Source organism: Pelophylax lessonae (genome assembly GCF_965119305.1).
Source record: "Pelophylax lessonae genome assembly, chromosome: 6".
In the NCBI taxonomy this organism is placed as follows: Eukaryota; Metazoa; Chordata; class Amphibia; order Anura; family Ranidae; genus Pelophylax; species Pelophylax lessonae.
Genome location: NC_138773.1, coordinates 59,246,170 through 59,269,077, shown reverse-complemented (window position 1 = coordinate 59,269,077; position 22,908 = coordinate 59,246,170). Strand labels below are relative to the sequence as shown.

At 42.2% G+C, this 22,908-nt stretch overlaps 1 protein-coding gene across 1 annotated transcript in view; it reads left to right on the top strand.

Moving 5' to 3' along the window:
- MSLN (mesothelin) overlaps positions 1 to 22,379 on the top strand; it is a gene marked incomplete at both ends in the record, with an annotated part of 109,692 nt that extends 87,313 nt beyond the window's left edge. The window contains 6 exons of the mRNA XM_082260461.1: positions 4,575 to 4,721; positions 7,400 to 7,533; positions 11,368 to 11,501; positions 15,559 to 15,653; positions 16,487 to 16,706; positions 22,306 to 22,379. Coding sequence (XP_082116587.1) covers positions 4,575 to 4,721; positions 7,400 to 7,533; positions 11,368 to 11,501; positions 15,559 to 15,653; positions 16,487 to 16,706; positions 22,306 to 22,379 — 804 coding nt within the window. The remainder of the gene's footprint in view (positions 1 to 4,574; positions 4,722 to 7,399; positions 7,534 to 11,367; positions 11,502 to 15,558; positions 15,654 to 16,486; positions 16,707 to 22,305) is intronic.
- Positions 22,380 to 22,908: the final 529 nt, after the last annotated feature.

Genomic DNA, 22,908 nt, shown 5'->3' with positions numbered 1-22,908 from the left:
GACACTTTGTGAAAAAATGCTTTTCAGTGCTGTCTTGATGCCGGCTGGATGCCGACCAACGCTTGCTGGCGCTTGAAAAGACACTGACTTGCTGAACTGTACTTGAACTTGACTTCTGACACTCTGATCAGCTCAAAAGTCCTGGACTGGGCTTTAGGCTTGACTTCTGACACTCTGGGTAGCTCAAAAGTCCTGCATACAGCTCTTTCCAGTCCTTCCTGACTGGTAGCGCCTGTAACTGCTTGTGCTGCTGCAACTCTCAACACTGTACACTGCACGCTGTACACTTTAACGCTTCAGGGCCCAACCGCTGGTGCCCCCTTTGCACTTCAGGGTCCTCTCACTAGGCACCCCCTCTACACTTCAGGGTCCACACACTGGCACTCTCTCCGCACTTCAGGGTCCACACACTGGCACCCTCTCTGCTTCTCTTCAGGGTCAACACTGGCACCCCCTTTTACTTTTACTCCTACGCCAGCTAGCTAGCTCCTGGATCCCCATGACCTTCACCGGAGTGGTTCCCTCTTTCTCTAGGCAGACCCCAAGGGGGCAATTTGCTGTACTCACAAACTGGGAATGCTTTCCTGAAACTGGACCCCTCTCAACTCCGCCGGTCCTCGGCACACCGGATCCTCTCTGCAGCTCAGCTCAGCCATCTGTCACCTCAGGCAAGCCGCGTGGGACACCAGAGATCCTGCTGACAGGAGGAGAGACAGCCGTACTCTCCCTCCTGGAACTCTGCTTCCCGCCAAAGTCCCCTCAAACTTATACCCACTCCCAGAATGCTGTGCGGCAGAATCTGCCTTTCTGGGGTAGTTACAGGCCTAAGTGCACCATTGGCTGAGTTTCCTCGACTGCCCAATGAGAACCCTTTTATGGAGCACAGTGGGGAGACCCCCCAGTCTCAACAGCTACACCTGGGAGACATGACAGCCCAGCTGAAAATCATGGCCCTGCTGTTAGGCAGCCAGGGCCCACTGTACTTCACCTAGCACCTACTTTGTAGGGTGCTACATACACAATCCTATATCCACAGTTGATCCAGAGGAAGGCAAAAAACCCAGCAAAGCATGATCCAATTTGCTACAGCAGGAAAAAAAATCCTTCCTGATCCCCCGAAAGGCAATCATATTTTCTCTGGATCAACTTTACCTATAAATATTAGTTGGTGAGAAAGAAGGGTGCGCTGATAAGTGAAAGGCTGCTCCCAGAATGTGTAAAATAGTGTGTTAAATATAAATGGTGCGCTTTTCAATTCCTAGGTGAATTCACTTAATCAAAAATGAATATTAATGTGAATTAACCAATCAAAGAGTTAAATACAAATAAATCATAAATTGGTGCTGGTACTTAAGGTTCAAAAAACCAATTAACAAAAGCAACAATGTGTGTGGGATAAATAAATAAAACACAACATGTGAAAAAGATGAAATCAGGATCCAACAGTCCAAAATGTGAAGAGGATGAATCCTCTTCAATAGTGTTCAAATAAATGTTGAAAACAAGTGATGTGAAGAGTCCAGCGAAACAATAAACAATTTAGTGAATATGACTGGAATATCCCTCCACCTGGTGAAATTCCTCCTTACCCGGCGGAAAAAGGTAAGTGCAATAAGTTGTTTCTTGTTGCTACAGCATGAACGTATCCATGTACTAATCACCTCCAAACGTGCGCAGACCACCAGTGCAAAAGCAATATTGGCCTCTTACCGAATATATAAGAAAAAACAGCTTGACAATCACTGATGTAAAATGTTGGCGCTGATCCCTTCTCCTCCGGTGGGGATGGATGACGTTCAACTCACACAGTGGATCCGCAATATATATATAAAATAAATGGAGGCTGATAGTGCATTACCTTTTGTGATGTTTAATATTAAAAAAGATTTGCACTTACATGGCATGAGACGAATACAGACTGTACAGATGGACTTAAAGCAGAGAGAATCTCTAGCGGTACTCGCGTCCGTGAGCTTTAGACAGCCTGTCCCAAATAGCCTGTGAATGGGATAGGTCTGGACATAAAATGGGGGGGCGCTCTTTAGGCGGTTGCCATAAAATATGGGAAATCGGCTTGTCAGGAACAGAGCGCGCCTCTAGCTGCATCCAGATGGTAGGGGAACAGGTCGAGTGAAACTTCACTAGTTGGGCCAGTTGTGCAGCATAGTAATACTTCATCAAATCTGGCACCCCCAGGCCACCTCTGTATCTTGGGGGTAAATAGCATCCGTCTGTTCACCCTAGGTCTCTTGTTCCCCCAGATAAAGGACAACACTTTACCCTGAAACTTCTGTACATCAGTTCTATGTAGAGCAATAGGCAATGTGCGAAACAAATATAACACTTTTGGTAGGATATTCATCTTTACTGAATGTAGTCTGCCAAACCACGACGGGGGATGAAGAAGCCACCGGTCCATGTCAGCCAGTAGACGAGCAAAGAGGGGTGGGTAATTGCTAGCATATAGCGTGTGCAAGGATGGCGTCAAATGTATGCCTAAGTAAGGCAGTGCTTCTGTCTGCCAAATAAATTTATAGGACTGTTGTAAGATGGCGACCGTCGATCTCTCCAGAGAGATATTCATCGCTTGCGATTTGGCTTGATTCGTTTTCAAACCCGATATATGTGCAAACCTGTTAAGCAGCACAAAAAGGTTGGGAAGGGTCGTGATCGGCGATGAGACCAGGCCCCTAATATCTGCAGATGCGCGGATTTTGATTGCCAGCGGTTCCAAAGCCAACACAAAAAGTAGGGGGGATAAGTGGCAACCTTGACGGGTTCCGCTACAAATGGAAATGGGGCGCAACGTGTAACCCTTCAACATGAGTGTGGCTGTGGGGGATCTATAGATACATCGAATAGGTATTTCCATGAGAGGGAATCAAAAGCTTTATGGATATCTAGTGAAAGGAGCATACTCTTTTGAGGGCCCTCCTCATCCCAATCTGAGTGAATTGCTGAAATGATGTCCAAAACCCGTCTAGTTTGGTCAGAAGTCTGACGTCCCGGGACAAACCCAGCCTGATCAGGGTGAATATATCGAGACAGGAAAGAACTGAGTCTAGTTGCCATAATTTTAGCCAAAATCTTTTAAGTCTGAATTAATCAATCATATCAGGCGATAATTCTCGCAAGTACTGTGATCCTTCCCCGGTTTCGGGAGGACATAAATGAATGCCGCGTTCTCCTGAGGTGGGAGGTCCCCCCCACCCCAGATGAACTGCGTTAAAAAAGGTGGGGGGACAGAATGTCTTGAAATTTGCGGTAATATATACCCGGAAATCCATCGGGTCCAGGTGCTTTGGAGGGGTGTAAGCCCTTAATCGCCTGTTTAATCTCCAACTCCAGTTCGGGATTGCGGGATAGAGCACCGTTGCGCAGCGTAGTTTGGGCAGCGCCGAAGTGTAGGGATGCAGGGTCAATTTCCCAGCCAGCAGTGTGGTAGGTTTTTCTCCAATAGTGTAGAATTTATGACGGGACCAACGAATATATTTTCTGCTTGCGTCGTTAGACTCAAGTTCAAGCTCAATCTGGCTGCGTCAATTTTGTGTCTTATATCCACATGAGGTTGCGACCGTTGTTCAGTCAGCAGATCTGCTAACTCTTTCTACTGTAGCTTTAGCGTGCTTTCCCGATTCCGTTTGAGCCTGGCCGCTAACTGTATAAGTTTGCCGTGAATTGTGTGCTGCCCAGGTAATAGTCGGTGTCATTTCTGTCGGATGGTTCTCTTGAAAAAAGGTGCTTATAACCGGGTCATTCAGAAGAGTAGCATTAAGCCGTCACGGGGACGGGCGAGGTTTAGACCACAAATCCGAGAGATTAATTTGCACTGGGGAGTGATCAGACCACGGGGTCGCTAGAATCTTCGCCGAAGATACATAAGGAGAGAGCGCGGAGCTAGCAAACACGTGGTCGATGCGGGAATAGGTGCCATGTACATGGGAGAAATGAGTGTAATCTCTCCGAGAAGGGTTAAGCTCTCTCCAAATATCGAATAGGTCCCAGTCATGAAGAAGACAAGCCAGTTTGTGCCCGTTCCTTGGCAAGTGCTTAAGTCTAGGTTTCCCCAGGACGGTTTTATCTAATGCTTGTTCCAGGGGAAGGTTGCTATCACCACCCAGGGTCACCCTGCCCTGCGCCTTGGGAAGCAGTGTCCTCAACATATTGTGAAAGATTGCGAGCTGTCCGGTATTAGAAGTGTAGTATGATATAAGGGAAATTAGTTGATCGTTAATGAGTCCCACTATCATGAGATATCGACCCTCTCTGTCCCTAATTACAGTCGCAGGCGTGAAGGGTAACTTGTGGGAGAAGCATATGGCCACACCTCGCTTTTTCTCAGCTAAATAAAATAAATAAAACTGCGGGTATTGGGCCGAGAGATACCTGGGGGCCGAAGTTTTTTGAGAAGTGCGTTTCCTGCAATAACAGTATGTTCGCTTTCTGTTTGTTATAATAGAGGAAAGCTTTAGATGGTGTAATTTTTTGTTTTTGCTTGCTAGCTGCTAAGTGTTTTGTTTTATTTGTTATTGGATCATCACTCTATAATCATGTCTCATACACCTTTCCTACAGATTTATCCTGCAGGTTACCCAGACAGTGTTATAAGCAACCTGGGTGCCATCAGCTTACTGTGTACGTCAGCTGATATTTCCAAATGGAATATCACCTCTGTAGACACTTTGGGAAATTTGCTGGCAGCAGGACCATCAAACAACCTGGTGAGTAGAAGAAAAACTCCAACTATGTACTTATTATCCTATTACTACAGGTCCAGGGCATTGGGTGAAATATAAGACTAGGTCATGCACTTCTTCCTTGGCAGGATTTTGGTGTAGTGCTATTGTGGAAGCAGAGGCAAAGAGCAGCCAATCACAAAAGAGATTACTTTAGGGAACCTTTAATTTTGTTGTTTAAAGCCCAACTGAAGATTTAGTGTATATTTCAGTAAAGTGTGCAGGAAAACAGTGTTTTGCATATGCCATACATTTATTTTGTGCCCCATTCAGCTTCACTGTTAGCAAAAAATGTTGGGCCAGGACAACATGTTGCAGAGAGGACAGCTGTGGTTTCTCTGCAATGGTCCAGCACGTCCTCCTCCTTAAAGAGGTTGTAAACTCGCATTTTTTTTTTCACCCTGCAAGAGAAAGACATAATGAGCTAGTATGCATCGCATACTAGCTCATTATGCAATACTTACCTTAGAACGAGCCGCCGCCGTGCCGCTCACTCACCTCTATGTCCAGTCGCCCGTCTTCCGGGATCGCGGCATCCGGCCATCTGATTGGCCGGAGCTGCGATGACGTCACTCCCGCGCACGCGCGCGAGAGCCGACAGTCACGGCACGGGACTCTGAAGGAACGGCACGAGCGGCCGTTCCTTCAGAGCGCATGCGCCAGTGACGTCACTGGCTGCATGTAAGGTAAATATCTCCTAAACGGTACATGTTTAGGAGATATTTACAGTACCTATAGGTAAGCCTTATCATAGGCTTACCTATTGGTACAAGTTGTAGAGGAGGGTTTACTTCCTCTTTAACCCAGACCAATAGCTGTGAACAGATGTAACTCTTTAGACAGGTGCAAAACAAAAAAAAAGTTTGTTTAGTTTCGTTTCAGTTCATTATTTACATAAATTGATTTAGTTAAATCTGTTAAATTTGTTTAACTTTTTCAGGAATTTTTTTTGATAATTCGAATCGACTCATATTTTCAGAATTTGGTTGAATTGAAGTCAATTCGACCAAATTCGAAAATTGAATTGATTTGAATTTGAATTCAAATCAAATTCCATTTGAAAACGAATTCCACTCAAAATCAAATTTATTTGAAATTAGAATTTTGGAAGATGGTTATATTCTTTCTATTCCATTCTATTCTATTCTATTTCCTGTTCTATTATTTTCTATTATATTATATTCTTTTCTATAATATTTGAATTTACTCTTTTTGAAATTAGAATTTTAGAAAATAGTTATATTGTTATATTCTTTCTATTCTATTCTTTTTTATTGTTTATTCTATTCTGTTCTTTTCTATTCTATTTTATTTTCTATTCTATTATTTTCTATTCTATTCTATTCTGTTATTTTTTATTCTATTTTATTTTCTATTCTATTATTTTCTATTCTATTCTAATTTGAATCCATTTTATTCAAATTTCGGAAGAAGGTTATATTCTTTCTATTTTATTCTATTCTATTTTTTTCTATTTTATTCTATTCTTTTCTATTCTATTTTATTTTCTATTCTATTATTTTCTATTCTATTCTGTTATTTTTTATTCTATTTTATTTTCTATTCTATTATTTTCTATTCTATTCTAATTTGAATCCATTTTATTCAAATTTCGGAAGAAGGTTATATTCTTTCTATTTTATTCTATTCTATTTTTTTCTATTTTATTCTATTCTTTTCTATTCTATTTTATTTTCTATTCTATTATTTTCTATTCTATTCTATTCTGTTATTTTTTATTCTATTTTATTTTCTATTCTATTATTTTCTATTCTATTCTAATTTGAATCCATTTTATTCAAATTTCGGAAGAAGGTTATATTCTTTCTATTTTTTTCTATTCTATTCTCTTTTTTTCTATTTTATTCTATTCTTTTCTATTCTATTTTTCTATTCTATTCTTTTCTATTGTATTCGATTAGAGTTTATTCTATTTGAAATTTAGATTTCAGAAGATGGCTATATTCTTTCTATTTTATTCTATTCTATTCCTTTATTTTCTATTATATTTTATTTTTTTCTATTCTATTTAGTTCTGTTTTACTCTATTGTTTTCTATTCTATTCTTTTTTTTCTAGCCTTTTATTTTCTATTCAATTTTTTTTATATTCTTCTATTTTCTATTCTGTCCTGTTTTACTCTAATATATTCTATTCTTTTATTTTCTATTCTATCTTTTTCTATTCTAGCCTTTTCTATTCTATTTCAATCTATTCTTTTCTATTTTATTCCTTTATTTTCTATTCTATTTTATTCTCTTCGAAATTCTAATTCAATTTAAAAACTATTTAAAGTTCGAAAACTATTCGGAATCGAAAATTATCTGAAATCAATTCCAACACGATTTGAATTTTATCTGAAATTTTATTTTGTTATTTCAGATTAGTTTAAATTCGTTACTTTGTAATTCGTTATTTTGTAATTTGGAAATATGAATACATCCGAATTTCCGTATAATGAAGAATTTGTCAGAATTTCAATTCGGAACGAAACGAACCAAGCATGTCTAGTAACTCTTATCCCTTCAAAAAAAGTTTAGGCTGCAATTTTACTATATAAGCTCAAATTAAATTTCATTTTTAGCACAGAATTCTAAGTCTAGGCAGCGTGCAAAAAATACATTGCTGCTTCATTGACATTTTTCTTTCCTTGGTCATTTTTAGGCACAGGTTATGATTACACAGTATATTAATTTGGGTAACCCACTGAGTGGAGCTGCAATCAATACCATTAGCAGCAAATACATATGTCTCTTGAATTCAACGCAGCTGAATCTCATCACACCAACTACTCTAAGGTTAGTGAATTCTCTATAACACAGCATAGCAGATACAATAATCCGTAAGATAAAAATACCTAATATATAATCTGAGCAAAATAAAGATTACTTACTGTAAAAAAATATTAAAATTTGCTACAAAATAAAATTTTGATATACTCAGTACATACACCTAATCAAAACTGCTCAAAAAATTACAAAAACTCAGAGCAAAACATATAATTACAAAATTGTGTAGATAATCGTGATTGCTGCCAACACTTGTCAAAGAGTGTCCACCTATAACTTTAAATCAATAAAAATATCATATCAAGTGTAGCGCAAACAATGTGTATAGTCCCAATAGATATAAAAAATATAACCACCGCCGTGCAAAAATCAATTGTGTTCAACAATCCTATAATCCGGTGACTTTAGTGACCACCACCTATGGCTGGAATGCCTGCTCACCTCCAAGTAATGGCCCCACTACAGAGCCTCAATTGCCTGTAATTATGTCCCTTTGGATCTCCCTGGGATGGTCTTTCTCTGGATGTACCTGGACCCAAATGGACTCCTCCGTAGATATCCATCAATCATGTATAACCAGAAGATAAAGAGAAACCATAGTGCTCTTTATTTCAAACAATTTATTGTGCTAAATACAGGGATATAAATACTCACATAAAAATGTGAAAATAAAACACATCATCTCTCCCGGGTGTCCATATTACATGGAAAATCATGAACAAAGGCTTCCTCCACCTGTACACGCTACGCTTCCAAATGAGCTTCCTCAGCAAGTGTGCAGCCTTCCATACTCTAAACAGTTTATATAACTTCCTCGTTTCTTATTGGTCTCAGGGTGTGGACACCTGTGCAACTGATTTAGAAAGGTGGGGTTATCTGTGAGTGACACCACAAGTGTACTTTGGGTCCTAATTCCTTTCCTTTTAGTTCCATGCAGCCCTAGGGTACTTCCGCCCTTATCCCTCCAACCCAGAAGTAGCGTCTATGTCCCTTAAGCCCATCGCCTTTGGGCCGGACATGACGTCACCAGAAATGACCTTCATTATACCGGAACGGATGTATCAGGAAATAACAATGAGGGCATCTTGCATACTTCCGCCCTTACCCAATGCCAATTAAATAGGCCTCTAATTTGTTCCGGCTATGTTAATCGTTGATGACTCCTACATCTCTAAAGCCCCGTACACACGTACCGATTGTCTTTTGTCCAGTGCTGTCGTGTTGGTTGAAAAGTGCTCAAGACTGCACACGAATTTTGTCGGCCAACAACAACCAACTTCAAGAGTGATGTCATGTGATGGTTAACTTTCCGTGTGTTTTTACTTCTCTAAACATGCCCAGTCTTGCTCATCTGCTTTTTGTCGGCCGAAATCTGTACTGACTGACGAACAATCGGCCGTTTTTTGTTGGCCAACAAAAATTTTATAGCCTGCACACCAGATTTTGTTCGGCCGAAAAGTCGCAGTCGGTTGTCGGAAGCATCATACTAACAAGCTGACAATCGGCCGATCGGACGTTGGCCGAATATTTACGGCCGACAATCGGTACGTGTGTACGGGCCATTACCCTTCACACTGACCCCATGGAGGCATTCCTCTCTTTGGTACCATAACTCCCCTTTCCACCTATTGCTACACGCATCCATATCCTAATAAAACCGTCTACATTATACAAAGAACCATCCTAGAACATACTATCAAAAATTATAAAATTAAATTTTTTTAAAAATACCATCTGACAGAAATTAAAAACATATATTACAAAATGTATACATTTATATTTATGTATTGTGACAGGAAGTCAGCTAAATCTGGGAATGTAGTCACAGGAAGGAGATACATTTCCACCTGATTTAGAGGGTCCATTAATTAATTTAGGGTGTTGGCTACAGAGCTAGCCAGCAGGAAGTTGAAAGGCCTTCACCTGTTCAGAATGAGGGAGTTAAGGCTCTATAATTTGTTCAGAGAAGGTCCTATTGTTTGCTGCCTCCAGAAGCTGTGTCCTGAAGCCATGTGGGCTGGGAGCAGGAGGACAGTCAGCGTGTGCCTCCCGACAGGATGTGTGGGCCTGGGAGAAGACCCCCCGGAGTGATGTGTGCCCGGGACGGTAACCAAGGGTGAATACGTCTCAAAGGTGAGAAGACGAACTGTTGATGTGAAAGAAACAAAAGGACTGTGTTGCCCTGTGAAGCTATTATAAAAGGACTATTGAGTGTCCGCTGTAGGACAAGGAAGTCTGCCCGACGGTAGGTTGGAGACAGACACTTAGGCAGGTTCCAGTTGTGAGAAGGTAGCCGCCCACAGAGGCAAGGATTTATTTTCTCACAACTGGAACCTGCCTAAGTGTCTGTCTCCAACCTACCGTCGGGCAGACTTCCTTGTCCTACAGCGGACACTCAATAGTCCTTTTATAATAGCTTCACAGGGCAACACAGTCCTTTTGTTTCTTTCACATCAACAGTTCGTCTTCTCACCTTTGAGACGTATTCACCCTTGGTTACCGTCCCGGGCACACATCACTCCGGGGGGTCTTCTCCCAGGCCCACACATCCTGTCGGGAGGCACACGCTGACTGTCCTCCTGCTCCCAGCCCACATGGCTTCAGGACACAGCTTCTGGAGGCAGCAAACAATAGGACCTTCTCTGAACAAATTATAGAGCCTTAACTCCCTCATTCTGAACAGGTGAAGGCCTTTCAACTTCCTGCTGGCTAGCTCTGTAGCCAACACCCTAAATTAATTAATGGACCCTCTAAATCAGGTGGAAATGTATCTCCTTCCTGTGACTACATTCCCAGATTTAGCTGACTTCCTGTCACAGTATATATTCTGACCAACACGCACATACACACATATCTTCTATCACTCTCTCTCACTATATGTAGACCACTTACCCCATACTATTTATTTTTTATTTTGTACTAATAAAACAATTTAAATCAAAATCCGTATTAATACCGAAAGGTGCCAAAACTTTCATCTCATAAATCCAAAAAGATTCTCGTTGACTTAAAAAAAGTTACCTCCTCTCTAGTGTTTGGTCACCTTTTCAATCCCCCAGAATTTAACTCTAGATGAATCCTTATTATGAAACCTACTAAAATGTTTCAGGACTCTGTGTTCTTTTTACCTTTTTTAATGTTAGCCATATGTTCTCTAACTCTTACTCGCAACTCCCTGGAGGTACGTCCCACATGTTGTATGCCACAGTCGCATTCCAACATATAGACAACCCCCTTGGTGGAGAAAGTAATAAAGTCCCTAATCTCATACGTTTTTACCTGTTGCTGTGGCTAGGAATTCTTTCTTCTTTCTAGTGTTACATTTAGATGTTATACATGGTCCGTAGGATATTACATTGTTTACTGCACACTGCACTTGATATTTTACATAATTATTGATAGAATGCAGGCTGTGCTGTTGAGCCTGCAATATCCTCCAGAATATTCTCTGCATAATGTCCCAGAGAATACTCTGTGATTAGAGAAAAGCCTGGTCACACGAGATCTCTTCTTCCCAGTATGCTTTTTTTTTGTTTTGCCCATTCAATAAAGTGTATGAAGCTTCACCCACAGAAGGCTGCAACCAATGTTATGGAGATCATGTTGAAGATTATGCTTGAGCCACCACAAAATTACCTAGGATCATGCTTGAGCTACCAAGAAATAGCCAATAACTATCCAAAAAAAAAAACACATTAATTTTGGGTGGATTTATCCTTTGCATGCAAACTAATTTGATACTTTGATGCTTTAAATTTTTATTTCTAAACCTAATCCATTATATGTTACGTTATGTTATGTTGCTTTATGTTATATCTCATGTTCTCCCCTTACTATTGTCAGTGATGCCCAACCTCTAGACACATCAACCTGTAGCCAGTCAGTGAAGGATCTTCTGTATAATAAAGCGAACACATCCTATCAAGACGTGGCCAACCAAACATCTGCCTATTACAACCTTATAAAGTCATACCTACGTAAGTAACATGGGTAGGACAGCTCACTTGAGGAACAACTGGTGATTTTCTGACTCTATTCTATGAAGGTTGGGGAAAGGTAACTCATTAATAGTGGTCTTAAGCCCCGTACACACACAACGATTATCGGCCGACCGATCGGCCGACTTTTGTCCAGTGGTGTTGTGATGGTTGAAATGTGCTCTAGAGTGCACACAAATTTTCTCGGCCAACAAAAATCTACTTCAGAAGTGATGTCATGTGATGGTTTACTTTCCGTGTGTTTTTTCATCTCTGAGCATGCCCAGTCTTGCTCATCAGATTTTTGTCTGCCGAAATCTGTACTGACTGACGGAAAATGGGCCGTTGTGGTGACAGCCAACAAAAAATTTATAGCCTGCACACCAGAAAAGTCGGAGTCAGTTGTCGGAAGCATCATATTAACAACCTGAAAAATGGCCGATCGGACGTTGGCCGAAAATTCACAGTCAATAATCGATGCGTGTGTACGGGGCATTATAAAATTGTACATGGGCATCAAAATCAGAAGCAAGCAAAGAACACTTGTAGGAAAAGAAATAGCCGCACATCCAGGGATTCCAATAGGTTTCAAATACCTTTATTTCCAAAAAGTTGCAAGTGATGACACCAAAGACACCAGCATGAAGTCTCGTGGACGCGTTTCACACATACATCTTGTGCTTAATCATTACAATGACTGTAGCTGACTGACCGCCCCAATGAAAACAGGTGTACCGGGGGCGGTAACAATCAGCAGTTGTGCACAACTCAATTAATCACCTAGCCTCAGCCCCAAAGGGCATCTCAGTAGTGATTTAAATATAAAAATCAAGCTGAAGGTCCAGCCCATCGTGTATACCGTGAACTCACCCATACAAATTCATGCTGGTGTCTTTGGTGTCATCATTTGCAACTTTTTGGAAATAAAGGTATTTGAAACCTATTGGAATCCCTGGATGTGCGGCTATTTCTTTTCCTACAAGTGTTCCCACGGAGGCGGGCCGGGGCCAGCACTCTATTGGATATCCTATCTCCTGGCAATCACCACACACTATACACCTGGAGCAGCGTCTTTACTTTCTTCAGTATCCAAGCAAAGAACACTTGGTGCCTTCAGGTGTATTCAACTTAAATGGGATTGAACTCTATAAATGCAATGGCCCTGACATAGAAGGTACGATGTGTGTGATATGTTTGTGATTCCCTTGAACAGCAGTTGTTACTTTTAAATAACAATTATTTAACTTTTAAAATGTTATTATGGTAGAAGAACCTCAAATTCATATTCGCACTTACTGTGCACCTACAAATTGCTCCCAGTGACAGCAACTGAACCATATAGACTGCAAAACACTACTCAAAAAGCAAGTATTTACTGCCAAATTGAGTGGGGCTTTACCAATTGCCTAAAGTGGGGATACACACTATAAGAAAATCGGGCGAATGATCGTCCGATTTTCCTCGTTGTTTCACGGCAAATCGGAACCTATGAATGAAAATTCTCGTACGACAAAGGCTTTTTTTTGTTGCTTATTGTTTCTGATCATGCTCAGTCTTTCTTTTCTAATTTTTCTTGTACAAAAATCGTCTGAAAATGGTACACATTAAACGAAAATCGTTTGTTTTTTACCGTACGAGAAAAATTTTGGAGTTTGTTCCTTCGAGAATTTTCGTACGAAGATTCTGAATCGGCTGCAGAAAGTTGTGTACACACTACAGTATACGAAAATTCTTCGGACGGAAATGTTCGACCGATTTTCTTATAGTGTGTACGAGCCTTAAGATTGATTGAACAAAATATATGTGTGTGTGTCAGAGAATCGTTCTAGTCAACATTTATAAACGATAGATCATATTTTTGATCAACTTTCACTTGCTCACAAAAATGCTGAACAATCCTGTACTGATGTCAGGGGCTCAGTAGAAAAAAGTGTTAGAAAGGCAGACACATATGGCAAAGTGAAGCAAACTGAAAAAATGCTAGATTGTGTGTAAAATTGCCTGCGCCCTTCACCCTTCTATCCCCATGACCCTTGGAACCTCATTTCTTGTCTTGGTGCCACAGAGGTATCCCTGGAAAACAAACTGAAGAGAAATATCCCAGTAGTGTCACACATAATTATAAAATCTAGCCAGAAGTTCTAACCCTTTTTCATTCTATCCAAGACCAAAAAAAATGCCTTCCACTGGCAGCAGCTTTTTTTGCAGCATGTAACGTTAGTGTACATTTTTCTAGATCTCCAAACCTGGAGTTCACATTAAACATTCCTTCCCTAGGGAATGTGACTCGGTGACTGGCCAATTTTGTCAGCCAATTAGCATTGGTATTGAGAAGTTGCATACCCTGGGGGAGGAAGCTGTTGGATTTAAAATCGTTAGAGCCCATTCAACCTTAAAGTAGAAAAAATAAAAATTCTTACAAAAATCCCAACATGCCTTTACTTACCTGCTGTGTAAAATAGTTTTGCACAGAGCAGCCCCGATCCTCTTCTTCTGGGGTCCCCCGCCATCACTCCAAGTCCCTCCACTTCATCTGGTGCCCCAACGTGAACTCCCGAGTCCCGCAGCTACATCCATTGATACACAAAAAGACTCAGCCCCCCCCCCACTACTCCTGTGTCACAGGATTTAATTGACCACAGTGGAAGCCAATAGCTCCTGCTGCTATCAATCTGCCCAATGAGGAGCGAGACAGCAGCTAGAGCTTCTGCGCTATAGCACATCACTGGATCTGATCGGGCTCAGGTAAGAAAAAGGGGGAGGGGGGTCTGGGGGTGGAGCTGCAGCACAGAAGATTTTTCACCTTAATACAGGGGTCTTCAAACTATGGCCCTCCAGTTGTTCAGGAACTACAATTCCCATCATGCCTAGTCCTGTCTGTGAATGTCAGAGTTTTACAATGCCTCATGGGATATGTAGTTCCACAACAGCTGGAGGGCCGTAGTTTGAAGATCCTTGCCTTAATACATCGAATGCATTAAAGCGGAGTTCCGGCCACAAAAAAATGTTTTCAATGAACATACCCCCGGGACAGTCAGGGCTAGTACATTCCACAATGGATAGCCTCTGATCTGTCCCGGTTCGCACTTACCTGCAAGAAGAAATACTTACTTTTAAAATTTCTTCTCCAGCGCTGCCATCTCAGGTGTGGGCAGCTTGAAGCCAGCGCGATCCTCTTCTGCGTCTTCTTCCGTCCTCTTTGGTCCCACGATGCACTGCGCCGGCCCCCGCCGTCACTTCCGGGTCTGCAGCGTCATCCCTGCACAGCTTCTGGGCATGCCCAGAAGCTGTTTAGCAAGGTATGACGCGCCTCCCCCGGAACTGACGTCGGGGAGCGGTGCAGGCGCATTGATTCCTGGGAGCGATGACGTTCAGCTCCCAGGAATCATTGCAAAGCGGAAGTGCGGCCGAGGGAGGAAGTGGAAGAGAGGTGAGTATTTTTTTCTTTCTGCAATTACAAGGTAAGTAAAAAAAAAAAAAAAATACTAACTACCCATTTCTTTTTCAGGTGAGCTAGAGCAAGCGGATGGCCCAAAATCGACTATGTCGATTTTGTGGCCGGAACTCCCCTTTAAGATGAAAAGCCTTAAGACCTTAGAACCACTTTAGGCATTCCATTGCAGTATGTTATTGCATAGAAGTCCATGTGTACAAGCCCTTACAAAATTAGTGGTCTTAAATTTTCATAAATTGTAGTATAATAGTATAGTAGTGTAGTAGTATAGTGTAATATAGTAGTATAATAGTATAGTGTAGTATTGTAATTGTTGTAGTAATAGCTGCAAAGGACTGTATGCAAATTGTGAACTGAATGTGTGTTCTGTTCTCTCCACAATTTGAGGTCAGATTTGACAAAATATGATGTTATCCTGTGCCATCTTTACTCCTTTTTCCACCATATCTGATATTTCTTCTTATCCTTGTAAAGAAGTAAAATATGCCAGAATTAATTGTGGAAATTCTTGGTTCATGAATACTACAGACAACAAAGCCTGAAAGGAAAATCCTTAAGTTTGCAAAAAAACATGTTTATAAAATACTACCTTTATGTTGTCAGCTGGATCCCCATTGGCAGACCTGAAGGCACTCGCCGCCAAAAGTCCCAACATGGATATCTCAACCTTTGTGAGCCTGAACCCAAACTCCGTGGTGGTAAGTGTAAATGATACAATTGTGACCCATTTAGGCTTATTCAAGAAGGCAAAGACTTGTGTATAGGCCCGTACACACGTACCGATTGTCGGCCGTAAATATTCGGCCAACGTCCGATCGGCCGATTGTCGGCTTGTTAGTATGATGCTTCTGACAACCGACTGCGACTTTTCGGCCGAACAAAATCTGGTGTGCAGGCTTTAAAATTTTTGTTGGCCAACAAAGAACAGCCGATTGTTCGTCAGTCAGTACAGATTTCGGCCGACAAAAATGTGATGATCAAGACTGGGCATGCTCAGTGAAGAAAAAACACACGAAAAGTAGACCAGAACATGACATCACTTCTGCAGTTTTTTGTTGTTGGCCGACAAAATTCGTGTGCAGTCTTGAGCACTTTTCAACCAACAAAACAGCACCGGACAAAAGACGGCCGATCGTTCGGCCGACAATCGGTACGTGTGTACGGGGCTATAGAAGTACAGTGACCCATAGCAACCAATCAGAATTCATTACTCCTGATCTGAGAGTAGGGGAATATCTCAAATGTTGAGTTTTAACCAGAACAGGGTTATAGTGGATATCTTCCAATGGAGGAGTATGTTGGTGAGAAATGTCTAATAGGAAATGTTCATCACTTTGGAGAGATTTCCTCTAAGCTTTTGTATCTACAGGACATGAAGTTATAGGGATATCTCCCCAAGAGACATAGATGGCAAAAAAAAAAAAAAAAAAAACTGAGGGGGCTTTTAACCCTTGCCTATTCTAACAAAAATGTAAAAATGTTACCAGATCCTCAGGACAGTCTAAGTGCATCCTATCTTTTGTCCCACCAGAACCTCACAGTCAGTGATGTAAAGAGCCTGCTTGGCAACAATACTGCCGATCTGGTCAGCCAGTTATCAAGCACGACTGTCAGTCTATGGATCCAAAACCAGAAACAATCTGACCTTGACACACTGGGCCTGGGTATCCAGGGAGGAGTCCGGGATTCTGGTGCTACAGCCACTGCAACCACTACCACCACTACCACCACTACCAAAGCTACCACCAAAAGTAAGTATATTTACTTTATTATAAACCTTCCTTCTAATTAAAAAACAGGATTTAAAATGACAACTATGGATTTCTCATGAATGTTCTAGGTTCTAGAGACAGAGCTTCATCCAGAGAACAGAAGAGTTTAGTCGTTAACCAATGATATTAGGTTTTTATTATCAAGGCTTGATAAATGACAGCTTAACCACTTCAATACAGGGCTCTTTCACCCCCTTCCTGCCCAGGCCAATTTTCAGCTTTCCACGCTGTCACACTTTAAATGACAATTGTGCGGTCATGCTACACTGTACTCATATGACATTTTTATCATTTTTTTCCAAACAAATAGAAATTTATTTTGGTGGTATTTCATCACCGCTGGGTTTTTTTTATTTCTTACTAAAAAAAAAAAAAAAGAAAAAAGAGAGAACATTTTGAAAAAAAAAGTTTTTCTTATTTTCTGTCAGTAAATTTAGAAAATAAGTAATTTTTCTCCTTCACTGATCTGCGCTGATGAGGCTGCAGTGATGGGCACTGATGAGGAGGTACTAATATGCCGCACTGATAGGTGGCACTGACGGGCAGCACTGATGGGCATTAGTGGGCAGCACAGATGAGCAGGCACTTATAAGCACTGACTGGCAGCACTGTGGGCACTGATGGTTGGCACTGATGGGTGTGACGGATACGGGTATCAGACCCCTGGCCTTCTCATCCACCTCGTGACCAAAGACCAAGCAATCTCACACCCTGCCGTCACTTGCGTATCAATGCCACTCTCAGCTGCACCCAGCACACAGATTGTCCAGCTTGCGGGACCACAATCTAGATGTCAGCAGACTGAGAGCGATTGTCACCGGGTTAATTAAACGATTAACCCTTTCACTGCCACCACCGCTACGTTTTGAGCTTAGCGGACGCTCCTGATTTCACAAATATCAATTATGACTTTAGAATAACCGTCTGTAACACACACTGTCACCTGACAAGAATGTTTCAGATAGGTTAGCCTAAACAGTACAAATATCAATTATGACTTTAAAATAACTGTCTATAACACACAATAGCGCACTTCAGGAGGCAGATTCGTTTGGGTCAAGTTGCGTTTAAGAGCTTAGAGACAAAGTTTAACACTTTCAAAATAAGGTTTAATTATAAGAAAGGTTAAAAAATTGGTGCGAATAAAAATATTTACAGAAACATGGGTTACAAAGAAATGGAGACAAAATATACAGCAATTTAGAAATAGGAGAATAAAAGAATGAAAATACTTGCATTAAAACATTCCTGGTATTACCTTAAGTGTCAGAGTTGAACAGGTATGTTTGGTTCCCCTTGGGGCGGTGTTATGCCATCGATCTTAGGATGAGAACTGACCTCTCTATCAGTTCCTGTCCTTTTCTCTGAGTTCAAAAGGGGTGGTGACGGGCAGCCCTGACCAATTATAATCAGAGTGGCAAAAAGGGCTGTCCTGTGGTTTATGACTCTTTCAAATGTACTTTGTGGACAGAGTCATACCACTCTTAATATCTCGACGTATGTAAGGGTTAGATTCTGGAACCTGATATTTTATAACTAAGCATGTCATTTGCTTTCAAACAATATCAAACATGAATATATTTTATCACAGAAGGGGTATCTTATCGATCGTTTCACTTTCCTGTACTACAGGATGACCATGTGCGGTCTCGTTACGATCAGCGTGCCATGCGGCATTCAAATATCTACTTTTTGTTAATATGTTATGTTTGGGTAAAAAGATATGATTTGAGCACGGATTGTGAGATGTAAGTTAACAGTTTGGCTTTGAGGATGTACAAAGCGATTTCACTGGACATCTAATCTGACCCCCTGCTGTCCGCGGAGACACAACTCCTGCTTGGTCACTCTGCTTGTGTAAAGTAAAGGTGTGAAAAATGTCAGCTTAGCAGGAACCTGGTGGGGTGGGGGTGAATGAGTGCCTTTTGGTTCCACTGATTAGAAAAAGGTGGGGGCTACTTCGCTCAAGGAGCCTGGGTCACTATACAAAATGGACGTTGAGAGGACAAGATGGTGTCCGAACACTCAACACCATTACAATGGGCACTTTTTTTTTACTTTTCTGTAAACAGGGTACTGATGAGCTGTCCTAGATTCCCCTTTAAGGAGGAGCCGCTGATCGGCTTTCCTCATCACACACTCTGACAGTGTGAGCCGATAAACGGCACTTCCTTATTTACATGTGACCGGCTGTGATTGGACACAGCCGATCACATGGGTAAAGAGCCACGTCATTGACTCTTTACCATGATCGGGGTTGTGCAGTGTCGTACCAACATGGCGCTGCCACAATCGCCGCACTGCGTGCCCCCCGCGGGTGCGCGAGAGAGACCGTTCTGGGACGCCGTCATATGATGTCATCCCAGAACGAGAGCCGCACCACTCTGCCGTCATTTGACAGTGGGAGGGCGGCAAGTGGTTTAAGTGTATGTAAAACCCAACAACAAACTTCTTATTTGCCCCCTCTGGTTGGGTAAATATACCATTGAGAATGTTTTGTAATTTCTGCTCTATATGTGCATAAATACCTATTGATCCTGCCAGAAACACCGAGCTGTCCTGTGGTATCCCTAATTAACCCTTCCATTTATTCCCTTGAATCACAGAACACCTCATCCCTATTTTGTAGAGCAGCGATGCCAAACTCAATTTCATTGCAGGCCACATCAGCATTATAATTGTCCTCAAAGAGCCAGTTGAATCTGTAAGACTAGATGTCCAGAGCACCCCCTCCCTTATATCAGATGTCAAAAGCCCCCACCATCAAAAGTCAAGAGTCTTCCAGCCTCTTTTGCATCACAATGCACCCCTTTACCTTGTATTGCTGTTGGGAAGAAGCTGGGGACAGAGCTGTAAAGCAGAAAGTGAAGGGTCTGGAGGAGGACCAGAGGAGGGCTGGAGTTAGTAGCCGGAGACAAGGGCTGCTGCGGCTGCACAGAGAAGGCACAGGATCTGAAGGAGGAGTTCTTTCCTCCTCTCTACTGCCCACTGCTGAGATGGGGGGCAGAGATAAACATCTCCACGGCTGCTAGGAGAAGGTCAGGAGCTGGCAGAGAAGTTCTTCTCTGTGCTGCTAACTGCTAAAACAAGGTGGGGGAGAGGTGTGAGAGCCCTACGAAATGACCTGCTGGTCCGGATTTGGACGAGGGCCTTGTGTTTGACACATGCATTGTGTTGTACAGGAGGAGGTGTTCTGCAGTTCAGAAAAGACAACTGGGCAGTGCTGACACCGTTCCTTGTGATTTCAGTCCAGGAAAGCCACTTTGCTGTCAGCACACATCAGGAAACGAAAAGCTAGAGTGCATTTCTACCAGGATCAAAGGCTATTTTTCTGTATTTAGAGACAAAAACAGAAAGAATTCCCAGCTCAAATCCCCAACCTGTTTTTAACGCATACTGTTAGACAGGTTAATTCGGTTGGTAAGCAAACTAAGAATTGTTTGAGCTGGGAATTTTTTCTGTTTTTGTCTTGCATGCGTTGCCCTTCCATGTGCTCTTTGCTATGAAGGCCAGTTATAAGTGGGGGCAGGGGCCATTTTGTTTGTTGTTGATATACACTGGCGAGTGGACACACTGGATGCCTTTGCTGCCATTGTGCTATGTGCTGGGCCTCCACTGTGCCCCTGTGCCTTTAAGGAGGGCTGGGCTAGCTCCAGGCTCACCTGCCCCCTATCTATCCATTATAATGCATGTGCTCTCAGTGTGAAGACTCTCATTGATTTACAGGAGTTAGGACTGCAGGTAATACAGGGTGCTGTGAAGTGGCCCTGCAGCTTACACATGTGTTTGCAAATGAGTGCTAAATTAACCCCCCTTTTTTTATAACACATACTGTTCGACAGGTTATTTTGGTTGGTCAGCAAACTGGTTGGTGAATTGAGCAGGGAATTTTTTCTGTTTTTGTCTCGCATGCATTGCCCTTTTATGTGCTCTTTGCTATGAAGGCCAGTTATAGGTGGGGGCAGGGGCCATTTTGTTTGTTGTTGATATATACTGGTGAGTGGACACACTAGATGCCTTTGCTGCCATTGTACTATGTGCTGGGCATCCACTGTGCCCCCAAGTGCCTTTAAGGAGGGTTGGGCCACCTCCAGGTTCATCTGTCACTATCTATCTATTAGAATGCATGTGCTTCCACTATGGAGACTCTCATAGATTTACAGGAGTTAGGATTGCAGGTAATACAGGGTGCTGTGAAGTGCTAACTAAACCCATTTTTTTTATAACACATGCTGTTCGACAGGTTAATTTGGTTGGTCAGCAAACTGGTTGGTGAATTGAGCTGGAAATTTTTTCTGTTTTTGTCTCGCATGCATTGCCCTTCTATGTGCTCTTTGCTATGAAGGCCAGTTATAGGTGGGGGCAGGGACCATTTTGTTTATTTTTCTGCACTTGCATGGTCTTTAACCAAATCCCGCCCGCCCTATAGGCGTTTGAAGTCAGGAATGTGGCTGCATTATCCTGACCGGACGTCATATGGTGGCGGCAGGCGGTCAGAGCGGCGATCGGTGATGCGAGGTGTCACACTGACTCCCTGCATCTCCGATCTCGGTAAAGAGCCTACTGACGTAGGCTCTTTACCATGTGATCAGCCGTGTCCAATCATGGACAGTAAACAGGAAGAGCCGTTGATCGGCTTTCCTCAGTACGTGCCTGACAGGCACGAGTAAAGGAGCGCCGATCGGCGGCTCCTCTGACAGGGGGGGGGGTCGGCACTGGTAATCAGATCATTGATTACCAGTGCAGACCCTCGGGGGGGGGGGGTGCCACTAGAACCACCAGGGATGCCCACCTATGACCCCAGGGATGCCCACCCATGACCCCAGGGATGCCCACTATGGCCACCAGGGATGGCAATCAGGGCTCAGGGAGCCCCCCATTGCCCTCCCCATCAGTGCCGCCCACCAGTGCCCATTGTTGCCCACCAGTGCCACCTATCAGTGCCCATTAATGCCCATCAGTGCCGCCTATCAGTGGCCATAAGTGCCACCTATCAGTGCCACCTATCAGTGCCCATCAATGCCGCCTATCAGTGCCCAGCAGTGCCGCCTATCAGTGCCCACCAATGCTGCATATCAGTGCTACCTATCAGTGCCACATATCAGTGCCTATCAGTGCCACCCAATCAGTGCCTCCTCATCAGTGCCTGTCAGTGCAGTCTCATCAGTGCAGGAAAAAACGTATTTATTTACAAAATTGTATAACATAAACAAAAAAACTTTTTTTTTCAAACTTTTCGGTCTTTTTTTTATTTGTTTAGCAAAAAAGAAAAAACCTTGCGGTGATCAAATACCACCAAAAGAAAGCTCTATTTGTGGGGGGAAAATGACATAAATTTGGTTTAGGTACAGTGTTGCATGACCGCGCAATTGCCATTCAAAATGCAACAGCGCTAAAAGCCGAAAATTGGCCTGGGCAGGAAGGGGGTGAAAGTGCCCTATATTGAAGTGGTTAAAGGGATACAACATGGGGAAATGTTCATGTATTCCACAGATGTACTGGAAATTATTTTATTTTATTATGCCCTGACATATATCTTAGAATCTCAATTATAATTATTTTCTATTTCTCTTTGCAGGTGGAGCTCCTCCAGCTTTCCTACAGTCCATGTCTTTTGTCCTGACTGCTGTGGGGGTCATCTTTCTTTTCTGAGACACTCAACCTTGAATTGTGTCCAAGAACAGATTCAGTTTTAATTCTAAACAATGCAAAGCCAAAATTTTTCTTCTTCCTTCTATATAAAATACGGGGTGGCTTGGAAGGAATTTTTATCTGTTGTTTGTGGGAAAATCAAAGATTTAAATTATGATGCATGTTTATACCATTTGCCCAAAAAGTGGACCAGTCCTCTAAATAGATATTAGGCACCCCCTCACTTTCTTTTCCTGGAATCTTTTTTTTAATTTTTTGCAAGATTTGTGAACAATATAAGTACATGCTGTTTTACAAAGACTATTGCACTTTAACAAATTTAAACTGTTTGACCAATTCCCCTGACTTTCTGTTCTGTCTGGCAGATGTTAAATAAATTGGAAGTAGGGAGGAGATCCCTCTCAATTCCTGTCCTGTTTGACACGCATTAGGCAGACAGAAGATAAGAAATCTGCATAATAGGAAAACAGACAGCAATAAAAGGTCAACAGGCATTTCCCCGGACGCTTCCCAACTGCATTTTACCTTT